This window comes from Thrips palmi, unplaced genomic scaffold, assembly GCF_012932325.1.
Source record: "Thrips palmi isolate BJ-2018 unplaced genomic scaffold, TpBJ-2018v1 HiC_scaffold_7, whole genome shotgun sequence".
Lineage (NCBI taxonomy): Eukaryota > Metazoa > Arthropoda > Insecta > Thysanoptera > Thripidae > Thrips > Thrips palmi.
In genome coordinates this window covers 1,322,600-1,347,801 of record NW_023144634.1, presented here as the reverse complement: position 1 = coordinate 1,347,801, position 25,202 = coordinate 1,322,600, and the positions used below count along the sequence as shown (strand labels likewise).

The 25,202-nt window shown below is 42.7% G+C and overlaps 1 protein-coding gene across 8 annotated transcripts in view; it reads right to left on the bottom strand.

Moving 5' to 3' along the window:
- LOC117652273 (modular serine protease-like) overlaps positions 1–23,361 on the bottom strand; it is a 65,420-nt gene extending 42,059 nt beyond the window's left edge. For 4 of the 8 annotated variants that reach the window (XM_034397052.1, XM_034397053.1, XM_034397055.1 and 1 more), the window contains exons 1-8: positions 23,221–23,361; positions 17,729–17,997; positions 9,178–9,334; positions 4,163–4,327; positions 3,914–4,032; positions 2,926–3,093; positions 2,638–2,794; positions 408–581 (exon numbers count right to left, since the gene is read on the bottom strand). In XM_034397052.1, the coding sequence (XP_034252943.1) occupies positions 408–581; positions 2,638–2,794; positions 2,926–3,093; positions 3,914–4,032; positions 4,163–4,327; positions 9,178–9,334; positions 17,729–17,997; positions 23,221–23,290 (1,279 nt within the window). In that variant the 5' untranslated portion in view covers positions 23,291–23,361. The remainder of the gene's footprint in view (positions 1–407; positions 582–2,637; positions 2,795–2,925; positions 3,094–3,913; positions 4,033–4,162; positions 4,328–9,177; positions 9,335–17,728; positions 17,998–23,220) is intronic. The other 4 variants (XM_034397056.1, XM_034397060.1, XM_034397058.1 and 1 more) reach the window with 4 other exon arrangements.
- Between the last annotated feature and the right edge of the window lie 1,841 nt (positions 23,362–25,202).

Here is a 25,202-nt window from a genome sequence, read left to right as displayed (position 1 = left end):
CCAAATTTTTGACCAATTCTGGACCAAAATTTTTGAATCGAGTTTGACGTTTATCCCGACAGTTTTTTGTGTGCTGATAACGAAAATCACTTCCATTTATACACCAGACCTACATTTCACTATATATGAGCCCATAAGTTGCATATTTCGTCAACTTTAGCCAAGTCTGAAGTGCACAAACTAATTCTCATCGCTCAGCCACACTACGCGCCCACACTAAACGGCGCGTACCCCTAGTATAATGGGTTCTATTTCCACAAGGCGTCTGAGCTAAGTTCACCGCCCTACGGTACGTTTTCGAGGCTGGTGATGACAAAATTGAGGCTCGTTTTGACCCGGACGTAGGTTCATCCTGTTATGGTGGATAAAAATGAAACTCGTGAAATGTACCGAAGTACTCTGCGTACCAGGTTCTTCGATGGCTCCAGACATCCAAAGGGTGTGCTGGGAGACTTTGGTGAACAGTGACATGGCGACGGAGTTCGCGTCTCCAATCGACAGCACACCTTCTAGAAACCACTGTCTTTCGGATGTGGGAAAGGCCAGACCACCCCCGCTGTCGCCTTGGCCAACAGAAGAGCCTGCAAAACAAGAAGCACGTCAACCAGGAACCTTCCTAAGCGCCCATTTATCTTGTTTTAAAAAGAATCGCTGCATACGGAGTTTTGCAGTAAACGTTTGTTAACGGGATCGCCAATTAATGCTATGGACCAAAAGTAAACGAGAGTTGACAGAGTTAAATTTCTACTCTCCGATTGGGCTGATTTTTTTTGTAGGCGGGTTACTCACCCATAGAGTAGACTTTTGCCTAGATATATGGTCCCGCGAAAATTTCTTGTTCAAACTGTAGCCATTTTTCACTTGCTTTCAATTTTCTAACTAAAATTTGGGAATTTTCATGGCCGAAATTTGGTTCTCTGGTGTAGAATTGTCAAAGGAACAAGAATCTTGTCTGGAATTTGGCCCAAAACACTGGAAAATGACCAAAAACGTCCCAAATCTCGAAGAGAACGGTCAAAAATAGTTTTTTTTCGATCATCTGAGGATGCATTTGTGTAGGGAATGAACCAAAGAATCGACATAACTCTAAATTTGTCCGACGAGCCGTTAAGAAACTGCCTGCTCCCAAAGTTTGACGTATTTCAGGGTGGTGCCGTACCAAAAGTGACAATTTTCTTGCACCATGGGTCAATGGCCAAATTACAGGCCCATGGGCGATTGGAAATTCATCTCTTCGATTTGGATGAATTTGTTTTAATGAATAGGGGTCATTATAAAAACATCCCAAGGGTTTTGCGGTATCTCGCCCCGTTTGGCTGTGATAAAACAGCAAAATTTTCATTTCGGTCTAAATCATGACATTTTCATTTTTTTCCTCCGTATACTCATTAATTTTTTTTTTTTCGGCATTAGTCCTTTACGTAAAAAGAGCCGGGGAACACATAAGAAATAGTTTCGAGGGATGAATTTTTCATGTCACCTTTCATTAAAGGTCATTTTATTTCAAAATATAAGACGCAGGAAGATTTTTTCCTAACGCTCTAAAAACACTTAAGTGGAACTTTTCTTGATAAAAAATTACTAAATCGACCAAAAATGCTGTCGTAAAGAGACTTCTCGCGTTACTGGTTGAGACATACATGATCGATCTTCTTGTGTCGAATAAAATATTTGATGACTAGTCGACAAATTTTAGTGAGGATTTCTTATTATCAGCCTTACTTTTGTCTACATTGCTTCACTGTGGCAAAAAGGTACGGAAAATTCTGTTAATTTTTTTGCCAGGATTCTCCGTAGCCCTCTTACAGTATTCTCTGTAGGCTCTTACAGTATTCTCCGTAGGGCCGTACAGTATTCTCCGTACGACCGCACAGTCTTCTCCGTAGGACCTGGAAGACTGTACAGTCCTACGGAGATCACTGTGAGGTCCTACGGAGAATACTGTGCGGTCCTACGGAAAATACTGTAAGAGCCTACGGAGAATACTGACAAGAGGGTTACAGAGAATTACCACAAGCTGTTTACAGAATTTTCCGTAGCTTTTTGCCAGTGTTTAACGTACGTATGTTATCACTTATCACGTTAAAATGTGATAATCTGTGCCAAAACTGGCCAAAACGTTAGAAATTTATTGCATTTATTGCATTTTTATGCAGTAATTTTGTTATTGCTGGCCCAGATGCGATAAATTGAAAGAATCACATTCGCCTTTTTATCGCAGCAAATGGCATGAAACTTATCACATCACTGCATTGATTTCTAATTAGTAATATTAGAAATATCAGTATTTGGACGATACATTTTTGCGGGACCTAATATTAAGGCAAAAGTCTTCTCTATTTGTGAGTAAACTACCCACAAAAAATCATAGCTTGAATGCATAGAAATAAGAAGAGCTGAGCAAGCTTTTTGAATCTGGATTCGATTCCAAAGCAATTGGCTTCCAAATCGACGGAAGCATAGACTTTATCATGTCGTACCAACATTTATCGCTCGACGAACTAAAAAAACTAAACAAAAAACTGAAAGTTTTCAACGACATGGGAGTATGATAACCGCAATAAACAGATGGAGTTGGCTGGGGTCGTTTCGTGCCTCAACGCACACCATCAAGAGGCGGAAATGTAAGACACAAACCGTTGGCAACTCCGACGCAAAACTTGTCTGTAAGATACGTGTAAACCAGCAACTTATCGGGCACGGTTCCTTGACAGATTTCTAGATCGACAAACGGAAGCTTAGACAACTGAAGCGACTCAATGGGCGTATTTCGCTCTCCGCCAAACCCAACAACCTGTAAAGGGCGATATAGTTTGGATTTTTCACAATAAGCTCATACTTAAATTCACTTTGAAAAACAGACATCAAACTGGGAAGGAGCTTCTGCGAGTCAATGGGCTTTGCATTTCGCAGTGGTTCACTTACTATTCCCTCCTCGCCGTTCTTGAGAGGGGGGTGCGCTCTTCCCCAGTCCACGCAGATGGGCATGACGCTGGTAGTAATGGTAAGATCCTGATGTAACTCGACAAGTGCAATATCATTGATAAAAAAATGCTTCGAACCACCGTAGCGGTTGAGCATTATTTGTTTTATCTAGAAACAATCATGTCGGAATTACTCATCAATATCATTTGAACAGGGGACCCTGGTGGAAAAGGGCCAAAATTGCCAAACACAGTATTTTCAGTGTTCTTAGCTTAAAATGTGCATGGAAAGGTTTCAGATTCAGGGGTTTCAACCTTTAAGTTAAGTGGGTAGATTCTTAGTCATTTGGAAAGAAATAACTTTAGTTACCTTTAGTTTACAGTTAGTTCTGTCATCAGTTCATACGCTTCACTTCACTGCTATACTTAATCGACCAAAAATGCTGTCTAAAAAAGACTTCTTGCGTTCCTGGTTGAGACATACATAATGGATCGTCTTGCTTCGATTAAAATATTTGATGACTTGTCGACAAATTTTAGTGAGGATTTCTTATCATCGGCATTTCTTTTGTCTACAGACACAACAAAGTTTTAGAAAAGGCAAAAAATTATCTTTTAGAAATGATTAAAATTTAAACATTTCTAATATGGAACAGGAATTGAGTTTGAAAATTTCCTCACTAAAATCTTTTGTACACATCTCAAGGACAGCAAAAAAAAAATTTCCAGGCTCTCCGTTTCCATTGAAGACGCAGGAAGATTTTTTCCTAACGCTCTAAAAACACTAAAGTGGAACTTTTCTCAGAAACCGTTCAATATTTTGGATTGAATTTTGTTTAGGGAAAATTAGGGAAATTTTCAGCTTTTTGATATTTTTTTTAAAGCCTACTTGCAAGTTTTACCAGGGTCCCTCCTTAATGCTACAGATTTCAACGAGTTTTTTTGGCCCACGTGTATTTCCGAACTGCTGATACGAGTAATTGCCATACCGTCGCGCGCTGCTCTGTGTCTTCCACTGCGTTCCAGTTGCGGATCCGCTTGCCCACGACGGCAGCAAAGTCTGTTGCTGTTCTTAAGGGCCCATCCCTACTGTGGAAACAGTGGGCAGCTGAGTCGACCAGGGGGGCAAATAAAATATCAATGAAGAGTTCCTCCTACACTAATGAAGGACACCAGTAAGTTTGTACTGAGCAAGCTCACAGCGCTGATCATCGAACCAGTGAAATTGGTTTACCTACCCGACACGAAGTACCTGGGTTTGATAAGGGATCCTCCACAAATCTGCTCGTGCGTTGCAAAGGTCGTGTCGTAGACGACGACGTGCCACGGAAAGTCGGCAGCCGAAGACACGTTCCGCCCATGACGCACGAAAGCAACGCCTTTGCCCGACGGACGGCCGCACACTTGAAACAAAAGAACAAAATTGAAAGCTGCAAAAGAAAGGTTAAGTCTCGGGGTATTTATGAATGGGTATGTCCTGCATTTTGTTGTATCCTTTCTTGCTTTAGGGTGGCAAAAAAAAACTTTCGGCATTTGATTGTGTTGAATGTGTTCTCTAATCATGCCGAGCGGTTTTTCTCTGCAACGCACTAAGCATCACGATGCCGACAACTTCAAGAAATAAATACTGCAGGACGGGCATGTAGTATGATTTAAAGCGCTCGTTAATTGTACAAGAAAAAACAAGCTAGGGCCCGCCCTTCCGTCGAACCGAGTTGCCAGCACCGCTTCGCGGCGCCGGCAACTCGGTTCGACAGGGGGCCGGCCCAGCTTGGCCTGCCGGCGGCCTTTCCTCGGGCCTTCGGCCCTCGCATCAGGCCCAACTTGGCCAGTCGAAGGCCCGGGCCTTCGGCCCGCTCGCATCACACCATGAGCGGGTAAAGCAAAGTTATCGATTGTACCATCGTGACTTAGGCCCGCCCTTTTATTCACATTATGCAAAAGTCCTTACACTTTTTACTACAACTGTCCTTGGAATATGCCCATTTTATTTGTCTCTTAGCCCTCGTTCCGAAAATACCCATATTTGCCATGCTACTGCAACTCCTTGCAATAGAGGCCCAGCAGGAGCGCAAAACGAGTCCGTCGCACTTTTTCCCATAACTCATGATGGCGGGCTCCTGGACCCCCCCTTCCGACCCCTCGTTGAAGAGGTCTTGCCAAGACCTATCGAAAACTTAAGTAAAAATTTTCAGTCGGTCGACCCCTTTTTTTCAAGATCCTGATGTGACTAATGGACGAAGTCGGGCTCCTGGACCCCCTTTCCGACCCCTCGTTGAAAAGGTCTTGCTGAGACCAATCGAAATCTGCAATAAACTTTTTTAGTCGGTCGACCCCCTTTTTTGAAGATCCTGATCTGGCCAACTTGTAAAAGCGGCCGATGGGGTCGGGACCAGGTCCATTCATCTTGTCTCGTCGCCCCGATTCCAAAAATATCCCTATGTGCCCTGCTAGCACCAATAATGGCGGAAATCCCCCTCCCGCTCATGTAAACCATGATGCACCTGCAGCAGCCCTTGTGCGACCCGGACGGGATTTGCACCGCCGGATTATTTGTTGGGACGGTACTCCTGAAGTACCCTCCAAATCTGGTTACTCTAGCTCAACTCCTTTCTTGTACACAGACGCCACAGACACATAGCCCCCCCCCCCTATTTTTTGAATAAAAGGGCGGGAGTGTCCAGCGAAGAAGCTGCCGGGCGAGCTCGCAGATAGCTGGCGCTTCTGGCCCCGTCTTCTCCCATGTGCCCAAGCGCGTAATAAGGGGAGGGGTGAGGGGGGCGACCCCCTGTCCCCCCCTTTTCGTCCCCAAAAAGGGACCAAAATCATGGCCAAGCGCAGGTGAATAGCCGGGAATTAGAAATCATCACTCGGCTCTGCCAAAACAGGCCCATCACATTTAGGAAACTCTTGGAAAAAGTCTTCTAGCTCGCTCCAGGTAACCTGCTTCTTGCTTTTCTTTTTAAGCTACACTGATATTCAAAATGAGGTACTTTTAACCCACCATTTGTTGGATGAGACAAGAGGTAATGGACTCGCAACAGAGCTGGCCGGAATCTGCCTTGTGAATTGTAGTTCACTATTTCACCGACTAAATATGCGATTTTTAGATGGCTCAGGCATTTTTGGAAGAAGACCCCTTGAAGTATGCCCAAAATTCAAAAAAGTTTCGATTTTCCCACCAGGGCTCAAACAGGAACAGCTTCACCGTTGCACTTCTCAAATGCGCAGGGCGACGGCCATGGTGCCAGGGGCGATGAAGGGGGACGCATCTTCAACTTGTGATAGAAGCTTCCGGATGCCGCAAAAGTGGTGGGACAAGTTTTGTGCAGCTTGATATATGTCGAAGACAAACTATGTGCGGTCACGTTTGCGGCATCCGGAAGCTTCTATCACAAGTTGAAGATGCGTCCCCCCTGCACTGCGAGAAAAGATCACGGTAAATCCTGTACCGATTACTCCAGACTTCATCGTACTTTTTTTACCAGGCAATACCGTCATTTTTTACAGGCAACACCGTACTTTTTTTACAGGCAACACCGTCTTTTTTTTTACAGGCAACACCGTACTTTTTTTTACAGGGAATCCCGTACTTTTTCCCCCGGCAATCCCGTACTTTTAATTCCTATCAAAAACTGCTACATTTTTTTCAGTCGGTTGACCCTCTTTTCTCAAGATCCTGATGTACGTTAACTGCTGAAGTCGGACTCCTGGACCCCCCTTCCGACCACTCGTTGAAAAGGTCTTGACGAGACCTATCGAAAGGTGCAATAAAATTTTTCAGTCGGTCGACCCCCTTTTTTCAAGATCCTGATGTGGACAATTCTTGGAAGCGGCCTTTGTTGGGACCAGATCTGGTCTTTCCTACGGCATGGACTGTACGGAAGAACGGTAACTACCGTTAAAAGACTACGGAATATTTTGTAAAACAAGTACGGTGGATACTGGTTTTCGAAGTACGGTTAAGTTTGGCAAAAAAAAATATCCAGGATTTACCGTCATTTTTTCTCAGAGTGCATGTCCGTCTAGTTTGGTGCCTGCAATATATTACATTGGACCTAGCGCCTCACTCCCCCTACCTATGGAAACCTGAATTCGCTGTAAACTGTTCAAACACTAAATGTATTATAAATTTTGATTTGTAGTCAAAGATTTAAATAGGCGTAAGAAACAATTCTATTTTGGAAACGTGTTCAGCTTAACAGGATGAACAAACAACGTGTAGCATGTTACAGGTTCAGACTGGATTTTTAAAAGTTATCGGCGTCAAAAGTGGAAACAAGATGCATTTTGGACCTTTTTTACTCGTTCTTTACACCCTCATTTCAAAATTTAGGTTAATGTGAAGAGAACGAGTATTGTGCTCAAAATCGGTTTTTGTTAGCTACATGATTCAACTCGCTATGCACACAAGGAAAACCATATGTAATGTACTCATTTGAAAGATCAAAGCCTCCTCTTTAAGGCGTAAATGAAGTATTTTTGATTTCACTATGAAAGTTTTTGAGCAAATGAAGATTGAAAATGTTTATTAAAACTGGCTGGTGTCTAGTAATGAGAGGTTATAACACTTCGTTTTTTCGTGATTCATATCGAATTGGCATGTGCCATAGCAAAAATCCACCTCCCTGTGCTTTGTTTAACATTTTTCATTTGAGTATTATCTCTCTTAGCAAACAAACATTTAAAATATCTGCAGTTTTTCAACCTTCCTTTGGACGGCCTGCCGCTAACATCGGCGACCCGTGGCGCCACCACGCGGATTTCAAACGAACTACTGTAATGGCGGTAGAGTTTGAACGTACTTTCATTTCGAGCTTAACAATTATTTAACCACCTGGCCACTTTCGATAACCACTAGACATCCTTCATTCACAAAAAAAATGTGTAAAGAACGAGTCATTTATTTAAGGGGAGACTATACTGAAAAAATGGCCGTTTTCGGTCAAAAATGTGAAATTGGATTTTCGCGAAAATACCTTGTTCAGACCTTTGTCTAGCCGGTACAGCCATTGTTCCTTCCCACAAAATATATTAAGAATCTTTAAAAGCCGACGGAAGGAACGCAGCGTCACGTAGACCCACGCAAAGTGTACGTTTTCTCGTGTTTTTTTTTTTCAAAATTTTAGTTTTAACGTTAAAAATGTTCCTTGCGTCATAAATTTTTATCTACGTGGCTAAAATTTTTACCAGATGTTCCTTAAGCTGTTCCCCACAGGGTCTCTAAGCCGGATTTTTGAATTTTGGTCAGAACTTTTTAATGTCACAAGAGAATGGTCAGTTTTTAGTCAATTTTAAGCAATTTTGACCATTTTTTTGTTTGTAAAAAAAGCGCGTATGAAAAAAAAAGGTTTTGAGATCGAAAATGAAAAAAGCGGCTTAGAGAACCTGTAGAACAGGTCTTTAGGACAATAAAAACGATAAGTCGAATTTTCTGACATCAAAAATACGACGCAAGGAAACTTTTTAGTGAACATATATTTTTCACTTTACCTTTGAATATCTCCTAAACCGTTTGGCCGAAAATTTTCATACTTCGGCTGAAATAGTTTTGAGTAATATTCTATCGAAAGAAAACAAGAGAAAATTTCTGCACTGGTAATCCTGGAAAAACCCATTTTCAGTATAGTCCCCCCTTAATATCAATTCATTGATATTTCGCACCATCCTTTAAACTTTTTTTCTTTACTTCTTGTTCCACTTTTGACGCCTGTACCCATTGAATGTAAGTCTACCTTTAACATGCATAACATTAGTTGTGCATCTTCTTGAGGTGAAATCATTTCAGTTCTTGAATCTTCTCTATCGCTAGTTACAAATTTTAACTTTATTTCCAAATTTATATAGCACACAACACACTGTCTGAACAGTTTCTAAGGCACAGTGGATTAAGGTTCCCAGGGTACGTTTCCTGAGATACAGTGACCTCTGTAACTTCGGTCACGGTGCAAATCAGTCCCAACTGGGACGAAAACAAAGTGCTCAAACCCTAGTGTGGCCATTACTGGACCTGGGCACTGGCCATCACTTGGCAAACTGAACTGATATTTTAGGAACTTCTTTCTCAAAGAATAAATTTGATGTTGATGTTTTTCTAAAGTTGAGCTTTACTCTATCCTTCTTGCATGTTCCCGAAAATTTTCACACCGGTACGACATACGAGAGACCAAGTAAAGGGGTTAAGGCCGCACCTGTGAGCTAAAAGTGGCCATTACTGGGCACCTTACCCTGAAGTATGGAAATCTCTACCCACCTGGCGTGCATGTGAAAAGGGGCTTGCTCCACATCCCGTCCGCGCCGCAGCGCGAGAAGTGCGCACTGTCGGGCAGCGGCCGATGCTCAAAATGGTTCCTGCACTCAATCGAGGCGACAGCGCCGACAGGTTGAGGTTGGTCGCATGGCACGGCATCCTGTGCAAAGAGGCGTGCGAATGTTCCGACAACAATAACTACACCCTAGAAAGCCAGTTATTGGATACGTGGGTGCCCAACCTTGACGCGATCCAAAAATCGATTTTCACTACTCGCCCTTCGATCTATCGTCGCTTTGTTCGGCCATGTCCAGGCTCACTAGGTATAATAATGGCCTGACATGGCCCATCATCAAAAGTACTACACATATACACTACTCATTCTGCAATTTCAAAAGCCCGTATCACTATTATTCGACAAACCTTGAGGTTTTATTTATAATTCCACTACTATAGCGTAGGAAAATTGGTCGATTTTGTTTGGCATGTAAAGGTTGGAATACTTCCCTCCCCCCTCTAAGTTTACACGTCTTGCTATGGGAAGTTGCCAAAATTGTGGGTCCTTTAGGCTCCTAAATAACAGGAAAAGTAGCGATATACATCGGCAACTTTGGCCCGTCCCGTACATTAACAAATGTGTGAATTTCGCCTTTGTTTAACCCTGACGTGTTTGAACCTGTGTCTGGGGTTAAAATAGATGTTATTTTCGTCATCAGCGCCCTCAAAAACATAAGAAACAATGCAAAAACTCGAATGAAAAGAAAGTTTAAAATATACCCCACTGGGATTTGAACCCGGGTCCAAACTTCTCCGATTCGCTTGAAACTGGCACCGTTGGTTTTGTCTCGTCGCCCTGATTTCAAAAATACCCCAACATGCTCTGCTAGCTGTATCCGTTGCCGAGATCCTCCTCGACCCCATGTAGACCATGATGCACCTGCAGCAGCGCCCCCGGGGCTCGGATCGGATTTGCTGCCACCGGGCGGTTCTTAGGGTCACCCAAGGAGGCTGCATACCAAATTTGGTCATTGGATCATACTATATGCCCGTCCCTCCGTCATTTTTTTTACAAAAAATAAACGGGACGGGCCAAAAAACAAAAAAAAAATTTGTTCTAAATTTTTTTTACCAATTTTCCTGTGTTCTAGGGGTCGTTCTGAACGCGTTTCAGAAGGAGACCAGGATTTTCTAGCTCTTTGTTTTTTCCCCTTTACTTTACATGGGGGCAGGGTTGATAACGTTACTTTCAAATTTAACGCGTTAACGTTAATGCGTTAATACGAGCCCGTTAACTTAACGCGTTAACGTTAACTCGGAATTGAGAATTTAACGCGCTATCGTTAAATTAACACAAGTAACGGCGTTAACGTTAAAAATACCTTTAAAAACAAACAAATAACATAACCAGAGCGGGTAGAGATAAACACCAGCTAAACGCACCACCAAACGTTTCTTAAACCCATAAAAGGATTTAAAACCTATAACACAAGTATGAAATTGAAATAGCTATAGCTATCTGTCTCTAACACAGAAATTTTTATGATATTTTTTTCGGACCGATCGTGTATGAACTCCTGTGTTAACGCATTAACGGCGTTACGCGTTAAGCAAGTCCATTAACTTAACGAGTTAACGATAATGACCCAGACAATTTAACGGTTAACGGCGTTACTGTAACGCCGTTAATCGTTAAATAACGTTAACAACCCTGGATGGGGGAATGGCACGGAAGTTACCGAAAATGTGCATGGCACGGAAGTTACATCATCAAACAAACCGTGAAAACGGACCAACCGGTTCACCAAATCGAGCAGGTGTCTCGCCTAAAGTTTAAAAGACGTAAAAGCGCAAAATGGCCAGGTGGATCGAAATCGATAGGCCGAGTAGCAAGCTCGCTATTGATGACACGGAAGGTTACACATAAACCTGATGCATGCCGGATTTTTACCTTTGGTGGTCAAGCTAGCCGGAATGGAGCCCTCCAGCGAAAATCCACCTACCGTGCTGCTGATTCTGGACGTTGAGCCAAACTTTTCCCGCTACAGGTTCGGCGCTGAGGCGCGAAACTAAAGCTGACGATGTTTGAAAAGCAGTACACGGTGGACATTTTTTCATCCAATAAAGCAGGAGGTGAGAGTCACTGGAATAAATTGCTATCCAAGGGTGTCATAAAGGGTTGCCAACGGAACAAAAGGCTGTTCGCGGATTTGCTCCCCGACAAATAGTTCAGGAGATTTTCGCCTTGAAACACGGACTTTTTGGACAATGGACAGCATGGAAGTTACATTTTGCCCAGTTTTAGCCTGTTTTGACAGGGAAATGCTTGAAATGCATGCTCGGTTAGTGTGTGGGATAGTAGGGGAGATGAAGTCCAGTCATGGGAATCAAACCGCAGGTCGATACGTCGAAAAATAAGGAAACTGGCCCAAAGACACAAAAGGACCCACAATTTTGGCAACTTCCCCTGAGATAAAGTAGCTGGGTACAACATTATAAGCATAAACAAATATGAAGTGATAGTGTTAGATTTTATCTCTCCGATTTGGCTGATGCGATTTGGCTACATGCGATTCTCTGTGGGTAAGTGTAGACTTTGTCATATTTCTCCAGCGACGACTTGCGAATTCTCCGAGCCATTGGATTTTGTTCTTTTTCTCCGGGCCAGACTTCCTTTGAAAAATCTATTTGTTTTGCTTCTCTTCTAGTAGTTGCACAGTGCACATGGGGAGAGGGGGCAGTTGCAGTCTTTTTCTGCAATCTCAAGTGTGTACATAGCATGCATCAGGTTGAAGCATGTCTGCATGTACACGCCACGCTAGAGCAGGCTTGCCAAGTCCTCGCCAGGTGGCGCACACACGCATGTGCGCTGTTGATCTGCTCTATATTCAAAAGGCCATATGACCTGAAATAAATATATAAATATATAAATATATATGTCTGACAGATGTCCCATTCGTGCGTATTAGGCTTGACCACCAGTTTTCAGAACTCAAGCCGTCAACCGCAAAGTAAGCAAGTGAACTGATGACGAGAGTCGTTTTCGTCTCCCTCCCTCTCTCGCACACATACAGGCTACGCCTTCAGTGCAGAAAAAACAGGAAAAGTAGCGATATACATCGGCAACTTTAACCCGTCCCGTACATGAACAAATGTGTGAATTTCGCCTTTGTTTAACCCTGACGGGTTTGAACATGAGTCTGGGGTCAACATAGATGTTATTTTCGTCATCAGCGCCCTCAAAACCATAAGAAACAATGAAAAAACTCGAATAAAAAGAATGTTCAAAATATACCCAACTGGGATTTGAACCCGGGTCCAAACTTCTCCGATTCGCTTGAAACTGGCACCGTTGGTTTTGTTTCGTCGCCCCGATTCCAAAAATACCCCTCCATGCCCTTCTGGCTGTATCCGTTGCCGAAATCCTCCTCGACCCCATGTAGACCATGATGCACCTGCAGCAGCGCCCCCGGGGCTCGGATCGGATTTGCTGCCACCGGGCGGTTCTTAGGGTCACCCAAGGAGGCTGCATACCAAATTTGGTCAAGATCGGACCACGGGAAGTCCTCGGACGGACGAACGGACGGACGCACAGCAGGGATCATACTTGCCCGTCCCTCCGTCATTTTTTTTTTTTTTACAAAAAATAAACGGGACGGGCCAAAAACTGTCATTTGGAGCACCTTTCAGAAAAACGCGAGGGGGTAACCACTGGTAAATTTCGTGTCAGCTGGACTACGGATTACCCCGGATTACCGCCAAATTACCTCTGGATAAAAACAAAAAAATTCCTGGATTACCTTTGGACTTAGCAAGATTACCCCGGATTACCTCAAAATTTCAAGTCGTCCGGCTTACGGATTACCAATTTGCTGTCAGCCGGATTCCCAAGTCGTTACCCCCTCGGAAAAAAGTCAAACTTTGAAGGCACACAGTTCCTTAACGGTTGGGTTATGAAGAATTTGAAAAATCAAAGGTTGGTTTCATTGGATCCTTTGGTTCCCTACACAATTGTATCTGTAGATGATCGCAAATAACTATTGTTCACCTTTACCCTAAGATTTCACTGAGAATCCAAACGCTATGAGTATGGCGTCAAGTGGTACAATGCCTTTGCATTGCACATAAGTGCAATTCCTTCCCACTCCCCTGCAAAAGCATAGGGCATTTTTGGGATGCATTGCACGGAAGGCGCAGTATGGCTATGGCACGTATGGTGCGATATCTCAGTGCATTGCACCATACGTGCTATACTCATAGCTTGGAATCTTAGCGTTGGGACTTCTTTGGTCTATCCACAAAAAATCTGCCAAATCGGAGGGGTGATATCCAACCCTTTCACCTCTTATTTATTTTTGCTCACGACAGTTTTGAGCCAATTCTATACACTGTTAGAAATTTTGTCGTAATTTAACGACAAATTTGTCGCTAATTTTTTTTTAACACAAGTTGTTTATAAATGACATGATTTGTTTAAAAACAACTAGTCGTAAACAAAAAGTTGTTTGTGAACGACAAATTTGTTTGGGAACAATAAATGATTAACAACTTCATCATCAATAAAAAAGCTCGTTTAAAAACGAGATCCCTGTTTTAAAATGACAAACTCGTTAACTAACGACAGAACTGAGCAGATCAAAAATTACATGAAAAAAATTTTTAGTTCACTCCAAAAAAAATATTTTTTTAAAAAAAGAATCTGATATCTGCTGAAACATGTTCCAGGTACTCCACTGTCCATGCCCAGTTGCTTTGGCCCAACTTGAATTGTTTGCCTACCGCTGACTGCGCACTGCTTGAAGCCAACTGACCTGCAATGTCGCTGATGAAGAGCTTGCTGCTGCACTCTGGAAGAGTGCATCCTGCCTTAGCTGAGCATGTTCTGTTTTGCTTTCTGCATGATGTCTCCACAAGATGCCTTCACTCTGCACTGCTTTGATTGTAAGAGCTCTGCTTAATAAAAATAGAACTTAAAAGGACTCAGTGGCTTGGTCAAGTGTGAGAACTAAATCTTTAACCTATTCTTGTACGTTTGTCTCTTGTCACGTCCAGGAGACAACGAAATACACTGCACTTCGAAGTTTGTGTTGATGGCCATGGGGTACAGTAGGCCACTGGGAAACTTCACAACTTTCCATCAAGTTCTTGTGGCAACACCAAAACAAACGTCCCGCGGGCGTGGAAACGCATGATAGGGCCAAAGGTAATCCATGGGGAGTGAAACAGTCCAATATCCCCTCACAATTTAGCAAAACTTGGGGTGAAAACATTAAATTTGAGACAACAACGGTCACCAAAACAAACACACGCACACCGACCACCGCACTGAAAATCAAATAGTGATACATCTCACTCTCTGAGGGGTGAGACACAACTGTCGCACCGAAAAAGGGTGATACTAAAATGTATCACCGAAAAAATGGTCATACACGCTCGTATCACCGAAAAACGGTCGTACACGCACGTATCACCGTAAAAAGGGTGATACTTCCCCAGGAAAACAAGGGCCAATCTCGCTGATGTCTCACCTTTTTTTCGGTCATACATTTGTGTACGACCTTTATTTCGGTGATACGTGCGTGTACGACCATTTTTTCAGTGATACATTTTGTATCGCCGAAAATTGGTGAGATGTCTCACCCTTTGAATTACAGTGCGTATATGAAAAATTCAACATGAGAATGAATATAAGAAATAAGGGTGCTCCCCTCTTCTACTTGCACATTTGCACATTTGCACATCGGTTCGGGCGCCGGCCCATGGGTGGGGGAACGGCGGCTGGACGCGGCTTCTCATCGCTGGGGCGGGTTTATGGTTTGATACTTTAACATAAAGCAGATGATACTCGGAGAGAACCGAGTTTTTTATATTTTTATTGACCTTGTCTGCGTGACACCTCAGATCTGCCACCAGTAGCGTAATAGCTGCCGTTGGTACACTCTTAAATCCTTGCTAAGTATGCTCCGTAAAAGGTCTCTCTGTTAAAAAGTTTTTTCTTTGCTTTGTTAACTATTACTTTCGAACTTGCAAAGAAATCGCTTTGGAAGTTCACAAACCATCTCTTCGCAACGTTGCGTTTCTGGAGCAACTTACGCACTATTTCTTTGCAAAGTGAAGAGAAGTTCGTGGTGTACAAAGCTGGAGACATGGAGCCACACGCCATGCCGGAGAATACTTTGTACCGCGAAGTTGTTTGCTTTGACAGCTTTCAAGATTGTATCGAAAGATCTGTTGCGAGCCCGTTAGGTTTGGTTACAATAGGTTGGACAACTTCGTCTCTGGAGTTTCAGAGAAGCCTCCCATCGCCCTTCCTTCCCCGCCGAAGCCGCCTGGCCGAGGCCGCCGAGGTGCCGCTCCGAGCCGAAGCGCTTCGGGTTCGGTTCGGGTGTGCAAATGTGCCAGGCATCTTCCTGCACGGAGACAGCCGTCTTTCACTTTCATTTGTCAACTTGTTGTATTTCTCATATTCATTCTCATGTTGAATTTTTCATACACAGTGGTCGGTGTGCGTGTGTTTGTTTTGGTGACCGTTGTTGTCTCAAATTTAATGTTTTCACCCCAAGTTTTGCTAAATTGTGAGAGGATATTGGACTGTTTCACTCCCCATGGATTACCTTTGGCCCTATCATGCGTTTCCACGCCCGCGGGACGTTTGTTTTGGTGTTGCCACAAAGAACTTGATGGAAAGTTGTGAAGTTTCCCAGTGGCCTACTGTTCCCCATGGCCATCAACACAAACTTCGAAGTGCAGTGTATTTCGTTGTCTCCTGGACGTGACAAGAGACAAACGTACAGAATAGGTTAAAGATTTAGTTATCACACTTAACCAAGCCACTGAGTCCTTTTAAGTTCTATTTTTATTAAGGGGGGACCCTGGTGAAAGTTTCAAGTAGGCTTCAAAATAATCCCAGAAAGTTGAAACTTTGCTTAATTATGAGGTTCATTATGGTGAGTTCCCAAAACAAAATTCAATCCAAAATGTTGAACGGTCTCTGAGAAAAGTGGCTTTTTAGTGTTTTTTGGAGCATTGGGGAAAAATCTTCTTGCGTCTTTCATTGGGACGGAAAGTCTTGAAAATTTTTTTGGGTTATCCTAAAGATGTATAGAAGAGATTTTAGAGACGGAATTTTCAAATTCAACTTCTGTCCTGAGATATGAGTTTTCAAATTTCAACATTTTAAAAAAAGTGATATTTTTCCCTTTTTTCAAACTTTAAGGTGTGTTTAAAAAAAAGTAGGGCTGATATCAAGATTCCGTCACTAAAATTTGTCGACAAGTCATCAATGAATAGAGTCCATGCAAGACGACTCATGTGGGTGCCAACCAGGAACGCAGGAAGTCTTTCTACGACAAAATTTTTTGTCGACTGAGCAAAGCTGTGAAGTTGAGCGTAGAAGCCAACAACAACTGATCTCAATGTTATTTCCTTCCAAATGATAAAGAAACTACCCACTTAGCTTAAAGGTGTTCAACCTGTTGAATTTGAAACCTTCTATGCACATTTTTATCTATGAACTTTGAAAATATTATTTTTTGGAATTTTGGCGATTTTTTCACCAGGGTCCCCCCTTAAGCAGAGCTCTTACAATCAAAGCAGTGCAGAGTGAAGGCATCTTGTGGAGACATCATGCAGAAAGCAAAACAGAACATGTTCAGCTAAGGCAGGATGCACTCTTCCAGAGTGCAGCAACAAGCTCTTCATCAGCGACATTGCAGGTCAGCGCAGTCAGCGGTACACTGATAATCCAAGTGTGGGACAGGCATGCACTAGATAACGTGGGACAAACTGTCCCACGCTTGTAGGCGTGGGACAAAATGTCCCACGTTTGCAAGCGTGGGACAAACCGTGTTACACGCTTACAAGCGTGGGACAAACCGTGTCCCACACTTACAAGCGTGGGACAAACCGTGTCCCACGCTTGCAAGCGTGGGACATTTTGTCCCACGCTTACAAGCGTGGGACATTTTGTCCCACGTTATCTATAGTCGACCCAGCCAAAGGTCTCGCTTCTTGCGACCGTTAAAACTGCCCCCTCCACAGGGCCGGGGGGAGCGCGGGGGCTGGTGCGGGAGGACTTTCGCGGTGGAGGGGGCAGTTTTAACGGTCGCAAGAAGCGAGACCTTTGGCTGGGTCGACTGTAGTGCATGCCTGTCCCACACTTGGATTTTCAGTGTAGGCAAACAATTCCAGTCGGAGCAAAGCAACTGGTCATGGACAGTGGAGTACCTGGAACATGTTTCAGCAGATATCGGATTCTTTTTTAAAGAAAATATTATTTTTTTTTGAGTGAACTTAAGATTTTTTTCATGTACTTTTTGATCTGCTCAGTTCTGTCGTTAGTGAATGAGTTTGTCATTTTAAAACAGGGATCTCGTTTTTGAACGACTATATAGCTGTTATTTTCTTAAACGGTAGAAATTGTTTTGGAACGATGTTTTAGTCGTTTTAATTTTGAATGAGTTTGTTGTTTGGGTACGACTAAGTTGTTGAAACTTTTGTCGTAATTCAACAATCTTTTCTAACAGTGTAAGCGCAGACAATCTTCATCCCTGCCTACCTGTTCGCCGGTGGGTCCTCGGCATATTATGTCCAGCGAGGGCGACCCAAGCGGAGGGCATGTCCTGCGAGATTCAGGACTGGAGGTTGAGCTCGCTGGAGAACTCGACGGCGGGGGGACAGTTCGTTCCGAAAAATTGGAATGACACGGGGAACCGGAACTCGTACCAGAACTTGAGTGGGGCGATGAAGTGGAACTTGCCAGAAAAGTTGAAGAAGATTTTGTGGTCCCCAAAAGAGTTGCTTTTATGCTGGTGGACTCATTGGAAACTAGAACACAAAATTTCTCGTATTAAGAGGGCACGGTAAAAACGCTTCCTGGGAATCCCAGGAATCTCCTGGAAACTCCTATACCTTAAAACATAGGGCTCCTGGGAATCCCAGGTTTCGTTTTGACCGTGGGTGTTATCATTAGTTTTTGGATGAGCGACAGCGAAACCCGTTAATCGAGTTGGGATTAAGGGGGCAGTAGCACTTGGTGCACGCTTTTTCAATTTTATTCGATTTTTCTGTTTGCACCTCAATAAAAAAGACTTGCGTGAATGCTAGAGACAAACGGCGGTAACCATGTTAAAGACCTAACTTTCGGCAACAACTTAAAAAAAATTTTTTTTTTCAGCATTAGGGGAGGCACTTACATGAGGGACGTAAAAAAGGTCAGCAAAATCATACATGGTGTCACTGCGCGCAGGATTTCAGCCAAAGTTTTCAACCTTTTTTCAATCGGTAAAGTGCATAAAAACGAGCATAAAATTGCCTACAAAATGAACCACGTGAAATTTGGATATTATTTGTTCAGTGGTTGCTGAGAAACGTGAGTGATTACATACAGAGAGACAGACAGACGCACGACCAGTCACTTCTTGGAGCGCCCAGACACGGCAAGGGCTGCGCTATCGCTCAGCCAATGAAATATCGTCGGGAATGTTTAACTCCTCCAGCAGTTGTTCTTCGGATGTCCTGCAGACGCCTTAAAATCTACATTACAAGCTGCCGTTGACCGCTTCAGCATTAATTAATCGGCTATGTCAATCCTAACCTCACTTTTTTTCAATTTTGCAGGAGAGATTAGAATAACTCGCTTTAAAAGGCATTGTGTGCTGTGTGAATGTACTGGAATAAGGCAGCAGATGATTCGAGAAATAATTCAAGCATTTCATTGCATTAACTACTTAAATTTTTGATTTTATACGGGTCTGTTACGAATCACCCCAAATGCCTGTTACACAAGAAATCGACGGTCCCTATCGATAGTCGCGTAAATCCGAGCGGCGAGAACGTAAGCGTGCAAGTCCGTCCGCCCGGGACATACCGTCGTATCTCGCCCGGGTCGCGACGTAGCGTGCTATGTAGATACGGAATGATGCAACGATAGCACGCTACGTCGCGACCCGGGCGAGATACGACGGTATGTCCCGGGCGGACGGACTTGCGCGCTTACGTTCCCGCCGCTCGGACTTACGAGCCTATCGATAGGGACCGTCGAAATGCGTCCCTAACTATCACTGAACGAAGTAAGGGCAACTTATGTCACGTGGTTACATTGTAAAGGGGTCACACTTCAAGGCTCCAACGGTACACTCTCATTCCAGGAACGTGACATCACGTTGAAACGAACGTGACAAAGTGTCACGTTCGTTTGAGCATTGTGTCACGTTCGTTTGAATGTGAACGAGCCGATTTTCGGCCAATTCACACCCAAACGAATGTGACAATGCTCAAACGAACGTGACAGTTTGTCACATTCGTTTCAACGTGATGTCACGTTCCTGGAATGAGAGTGTACTTTGATGGTGACTCATGCCTGGGGAGCCTCAGACAGAAACTTCCTAGAACTCAAAATAAAAGATTGGCCTGTTTTCGACGTACCCTATATTTCAGACGCCCTCCAAAACTAAACCTGAGCACCGATTACATCCGCTTCGATTGTTCAAGGACCCTCTACTTGAAGCGAAAAAGGGGCCATACTCAGATTTTCCTCTGCTCCCTCCACTTAAATTAATACACGTATTTGTTACGAATCGCCCCACGCCATTAATACACGCATTTGTCACCAATCGCCCCACTCTCCCTTCAAATGCTCATTGTGAAATACTCGTGAATGAACAATTATGCACCCTTCATATTTTCTTTGAAAATGTGTCTAAAAATGCCTGAAGAGTACTCAGATTTTACGAATTTTTCATAAAATAATGAATCATGCATCATCACATTGTTCGTAACTTCCCGATTTTTTTTCTGAGAAAATACTCCACAAGAATGGCCCATATCAAAAGGTAGGTGTACGCCAGACAGTGGCTTGTCGTAACAGGCTTCGAGATGCTGCGCCACTTCCGATAATCCACGCCGTTTTTTCGATTTAAAATATGTTTTAGGTTATAATTCTTCTTAAATTTCGACTTCTGATTCGTGTTTTATACTTGCATATGGATTAGAAGTAAGTGCAACATTAAGTTGGACCGTTTGGGTGAAAGATTAGAAAAAAAAATACGATTTTAAGAAATCCTAGGAGTCACGAAGTTAATTTGATTATTGTGTAAGAGTGTGGAGAAAGAAAAGAAGTGGTGTTGTGAAGTTGTGGCTCAGGGGACTACCAATGACAGTGGTACCAATGTGGTCGATGTGCCACCCGTCGAAATTTAAACTTGACAATAAATGGAAATCAAAATGCTGGTAAATTCGAAAAATTCCAATGCTAATGTATTCCGCAGTGTTCTGACAATGGAACATCTTTAAAGTCCATCATTATTAAAATGTTCTTAGCAGAAAGAAGGCAGTAAATTAATTTTCACGGGTTGGCAACTAGTTTCTCGGCGTCTGCGCCCTTGCGAAAATCGCGAAGCTGAAAGCACCAGCAGTCGCGCATTAAAACTGCCTCTCCATTGTTGATGACGTTGAATTGTTTGGCTTGTTTCAAAAGGCTATGGTTCCCTAGTCATGTTTTCTTCAATTCTGTGTAATAGTTCTCCCTTACAACGTATCAACACCAAGACAGTTGGTTTGACAAACTTCATAAACTCGGGAGGGATGGTTTCGAAACGCGGGTGAGTCTTGTTCGAGGAACATGAGCACTGCAAGTCGCGAGGTGGAGCGAAGTGGTCCTAGTGCTAACTGAATCACAACAACAACAAAATTGTTTTATTGACAGAAAAAAAGTAATATTTGAGAAACTTTATGTCAGAAAAAAAAAACTTTTGTTTTGCTATTTTTCTGTTAAAATTTTTTTACAAAGTCATCACATAAAAATTGAAAATTTGTTTTATATGAATTTTCATAAGCAGGAAACAAAGAAAAACAAAAAAGAGAGCAAAATTAATACAGATTTCAAATGCTACAGTTGGTTAAACTGTTCAACAGGTTGCAAACCCACTGCGCATGTCCAAAAACCCTTCTATCAAGAAGTATTATCGGATAGTTCTACCCGAAAAACTGCGTTCGAACCGACACCAATTCTATTGTTGCATCTTGTCTACCTGCAGTCAAAGAAATTTTTCATTTCGAACGTGCTATTTCAGCTTTTGGAGTAAGCTGTACAGACCCAAAAAGAAGCTCGGCTATTGGTCCGCCCCGGCTCGGACTCCCCCCACTCTCTTTTTTTACTCGTTCTTTACACACCACTCACTAACATACAAAACTCTATGTGAAGAGAACGAGTATTGTGTTCAAAAATGAGTTTTGGGGGGACATCTTTCATCTCAGATCTGACAGCATGTGGGAAAATGAGAGTGGTATCAAATGAAAGATGGAGTGTCAGTCGCTAGATCGTAAATGAACTTTTTTTTTGCTTGCAATGAGAAATACTGAGAAAATGAACATGAAAGAGAGACGTTTTTAGTGCATTATGTGAAACTAACCTCTTTTCAAGTGTTTGCATCTTTTGATATAGAACGCCACTGGAACGCTAACAACAACGACAACGACCAGAGATCTTTGGCCAACAAAAAACTAGGAGGGTATTTTCCAAGTGACAATGGATAATTTTGAGAAATTTGGTCATAAAGAAACATCGTTTCACGCTAATCGTGATATATGTCTCAGAACTGCTAGCGGTTTCTTCCTAATGAAAATTTCTTGGCAGGTGTTGCATGTCTTATGTTGGAGATGAGAGACGAAATAATAAGTATCATTTGACTTCTTTTTTTAAGAAATGTGTCCTTCTGAGGGTTTTGGTCATGGAAAAAGCAGGTTTTTGGCACGGACTCTAGTGTAAATTCGATTATGCACGAGAATCGATATCTCGAGATATCGCGATGCATCGATGTTCCCTGCCTGAGAGGAGAACCAACCGGAAGCGTTCGTTGAAATCATAGACAATCAACTATATCCATAGACCAACTGCTTCATGCCCGGCTGGGATCCATGTGTTACGCCGCTCCCTGATTGGTCCGTACCTTTCACTTCAACATTTCAAGGTTAAAAACTCGACAAATGTCAATTTTAGTGGGCTGATTGCATTCAGCCTGTTCAAACCTATGTTTCTGGCTCTTGGTTTTTGAGCAAAGCTTGTTCGTATAAATACCAAGTGAAACACAAACAATCAGTTGTCGGCACGAGCGGCACGAGCGGTGTTCCTCCGTAAAACTTCCTCTGAGGCTCTAAAATTAAAGTTCATTTGAAAAATCGAGCCGTTTGATGATATTCCTCATTTATGTGAGCTTCTTTTTCACCCACTGAAAGCAGCTGAACATCAACTTAAAAGGTATAAACTGTTCCACAAGTGTGGCATCGACTGCACCAAGCTGCCTCGCCAGCGAACGCCGCGTTCTGATTGGTGGAGCTCGAGCCTCCTCGACCAATCAGGACGCGGCGTTCGCTGCCGAGGCAGCTTGGTGACCACAGCCGACCAATGACGAGTGAAGTGAAAGGTAACGACCAATCAGGGAGCGACGTAACACATGGATCCCAGCCTGGGCATGAAGCAGTTGGTCTATGGATATAGTTGATTGTCTATGTTGAAATGCAAAATTACAAATCGTCAGAGGACCATTCATGTAACGATCAGCGACTGACACATCAATCTAGCTTTGTAAAGAACGAGTCCCTCCCATGTGATATCAATTCTTTGATGTCTTTCCTTCTTGTTTCCTTTGACGAGTCGAGTTTTGCCATGGAAACGGCGATTTTGACAGCAAATTTCTCAAAATTAGCCGTTAACTTTTTAACCAGATTTCAGCATGAGAATCAGCGTTTAAAGTTCTACAAGTCTGCAAAGTCTCATTAAAATCGTATAGAAAATTTCCGAAATGCATAAAGGGCCACACAAATTGAATCTCGGGCCGGCTATAAGGCTACTTCGTGCCTAAAAACTAAAAGAGACACAAATTTCCGAAAAGTTGCCCACTTTTTGAAGCCAAGTGCCAAGTGCACGCTTGGTGTGGACTGTCACTGTCGCAGCATCGCGAAGCCTGCTGCGACATGACACAGTTTGGCGTCACCTACCTTGTAGTTGAAGGAAAATCAGCACAGAAACGTTCCATTTGGATTTCTACTTACTCGTAAACGCTTGCGCCACGAACAGCACACACGCTAGCAACACGACAACCCCAGCTCGCCACGGCATCATGCTGACTGCCCGTCTTTCCGAGCTCCTCTGCAGAAAGGCCGGTCCAGAAACTCAGACCGGTTTTACGAGTCCCGGCCCGGACGCTGCAAGAACACTGCAACGGGTATTACTTGTTTGCTCTGCATTGACGCACACTGACGTCGCCAGAAGCTTAGAGGCTACTACTAGGTCAATAGACTATTCTAGTCGTCGTCGACTGAAGAACAAGAAGAATCTCAAAACCGGAAATAGAGTAGATAGTGAGCCTGTTTTAAGGGAGTAATGCAAACAAATATATTTCTTTCCTTTGCCAAAAAGTATTTGACACAAGCTAAATTGATTTTGAAAGAGTGTCGAATCGAATAACTTTATTGGCTGAGCGAAAGCGAAGCCTGTTACTCCAGTGCGGTTGAAAAGTTTTGTCTGTCTGTCTGCGTGTGTGTGTGCACTACTCCTGAACGGCTCGGCCGATCTGGCTGAGACTTTGCAGGCTCATTAGGTGTGTTCTTGGCTCGGCACACGCGAAATATCACTATCCTAGCTCCACTGGTTCAGTTTTTAAAGCCGAAAAACACCTAAAACACGGCGAGAAATCGAGATCTCTGCAGGCAAATGTCCCCTGTATTGATGGAAAGGAGGGTCTGTAGGACGCTGTCTATGTGGGAAAAACAGGGTTTTCGACAAAGGTTGTCCAAATCAAACCAAATTTCGTTTTTGGGTTCTCCTTGACCCAAAGACATGTCAAAAAAATTTGAAATTTTTTCGACAAAATTTGTCGAAATAGGAAATTTTTTTTATTTTACTCAAAAGACGCGGCAATTGATTTTGAAAAAAAAATTTTTTTTTCAAAGGTGAACTAAGGAGGAACATTTTGAGTTGTGTCCCATGTCCTGGTCTTGCTTAGTTTAATTGATACCCACCATTTTACGTTACGTGATTTTCTCATTTTTACCTAAAAAATAAAAAAAATGCCCCTTTGCCAGTCAATTTGATTATAACTAGAGTCAAACTGAAGATATTTTATCTTTGTGAACCTCCTTCCATGCCTAACACACTATCTGCCTTCCCAAATAAACAAAGTGTGTCCCAAAATACCATAACGGGTCATTTAACATTACAGTTTGGAATAACGAGCACCATGTCTATTGCTGGAGCAGTAGCAGCCCAACTAGTATTTGTCACTGAAACAAGATTATTATTTTTATCCAGTAATTTTCCTATGACTTAGAAGAACAAAATAGATGATTATTCATAATATTCTTCAATTGAGCAGATGGATGTTGTTTCCCCACAAATTGTGTCGTAAAGAGTGATAACAAGAATTTTGTTCTTCAACGACAAAATGTCGCTTACTAGACTCAACGACATTTGTTTCGCTTTGGTTCATGATGAAATTCTATGTTTTGGAACGACTAAATTTTCACTCTTCTGATTGTTTCTGTACAACCTTTTTTTAACCGTGTAGTTGGGCTGCTTTACTGCAACATGGTGCTCGTTATTCCAAAATGTAATGTTAAATGACCCGTTATGGTATTTTGGGACACACTGTGTTTATTTGGGAAGGCAGATAGTGTGTTAGGCATGGAAGGAGGTTCACAAAGATAAAATATCTTCAGTTTGACTCTAGTTATAATCAAATTGACTGGCAAAGGGGCATTTTTTTTAATTTTAGGTAAAAATGAGAAAATTACGTAACGTAAAATGGTGGGTATCAATTAAACTAAGCAAGACCAGGACATGGGACACAACTCAAAATGTTCCTCCTTAGTTCACCTTTGAAAAATTTTTTTTTTTTCAAAATCAATTGCCGCGTCTTTTGAGTAAAATAAAAAAATTTCCTATTTCGACAAATTTTGTCGAAAAAATTTCAAATTTTTTTTGACATGTCTTTGGGTCAAGGAGAACCCAAAAACGAAGTTTGGTTTGATTTGGA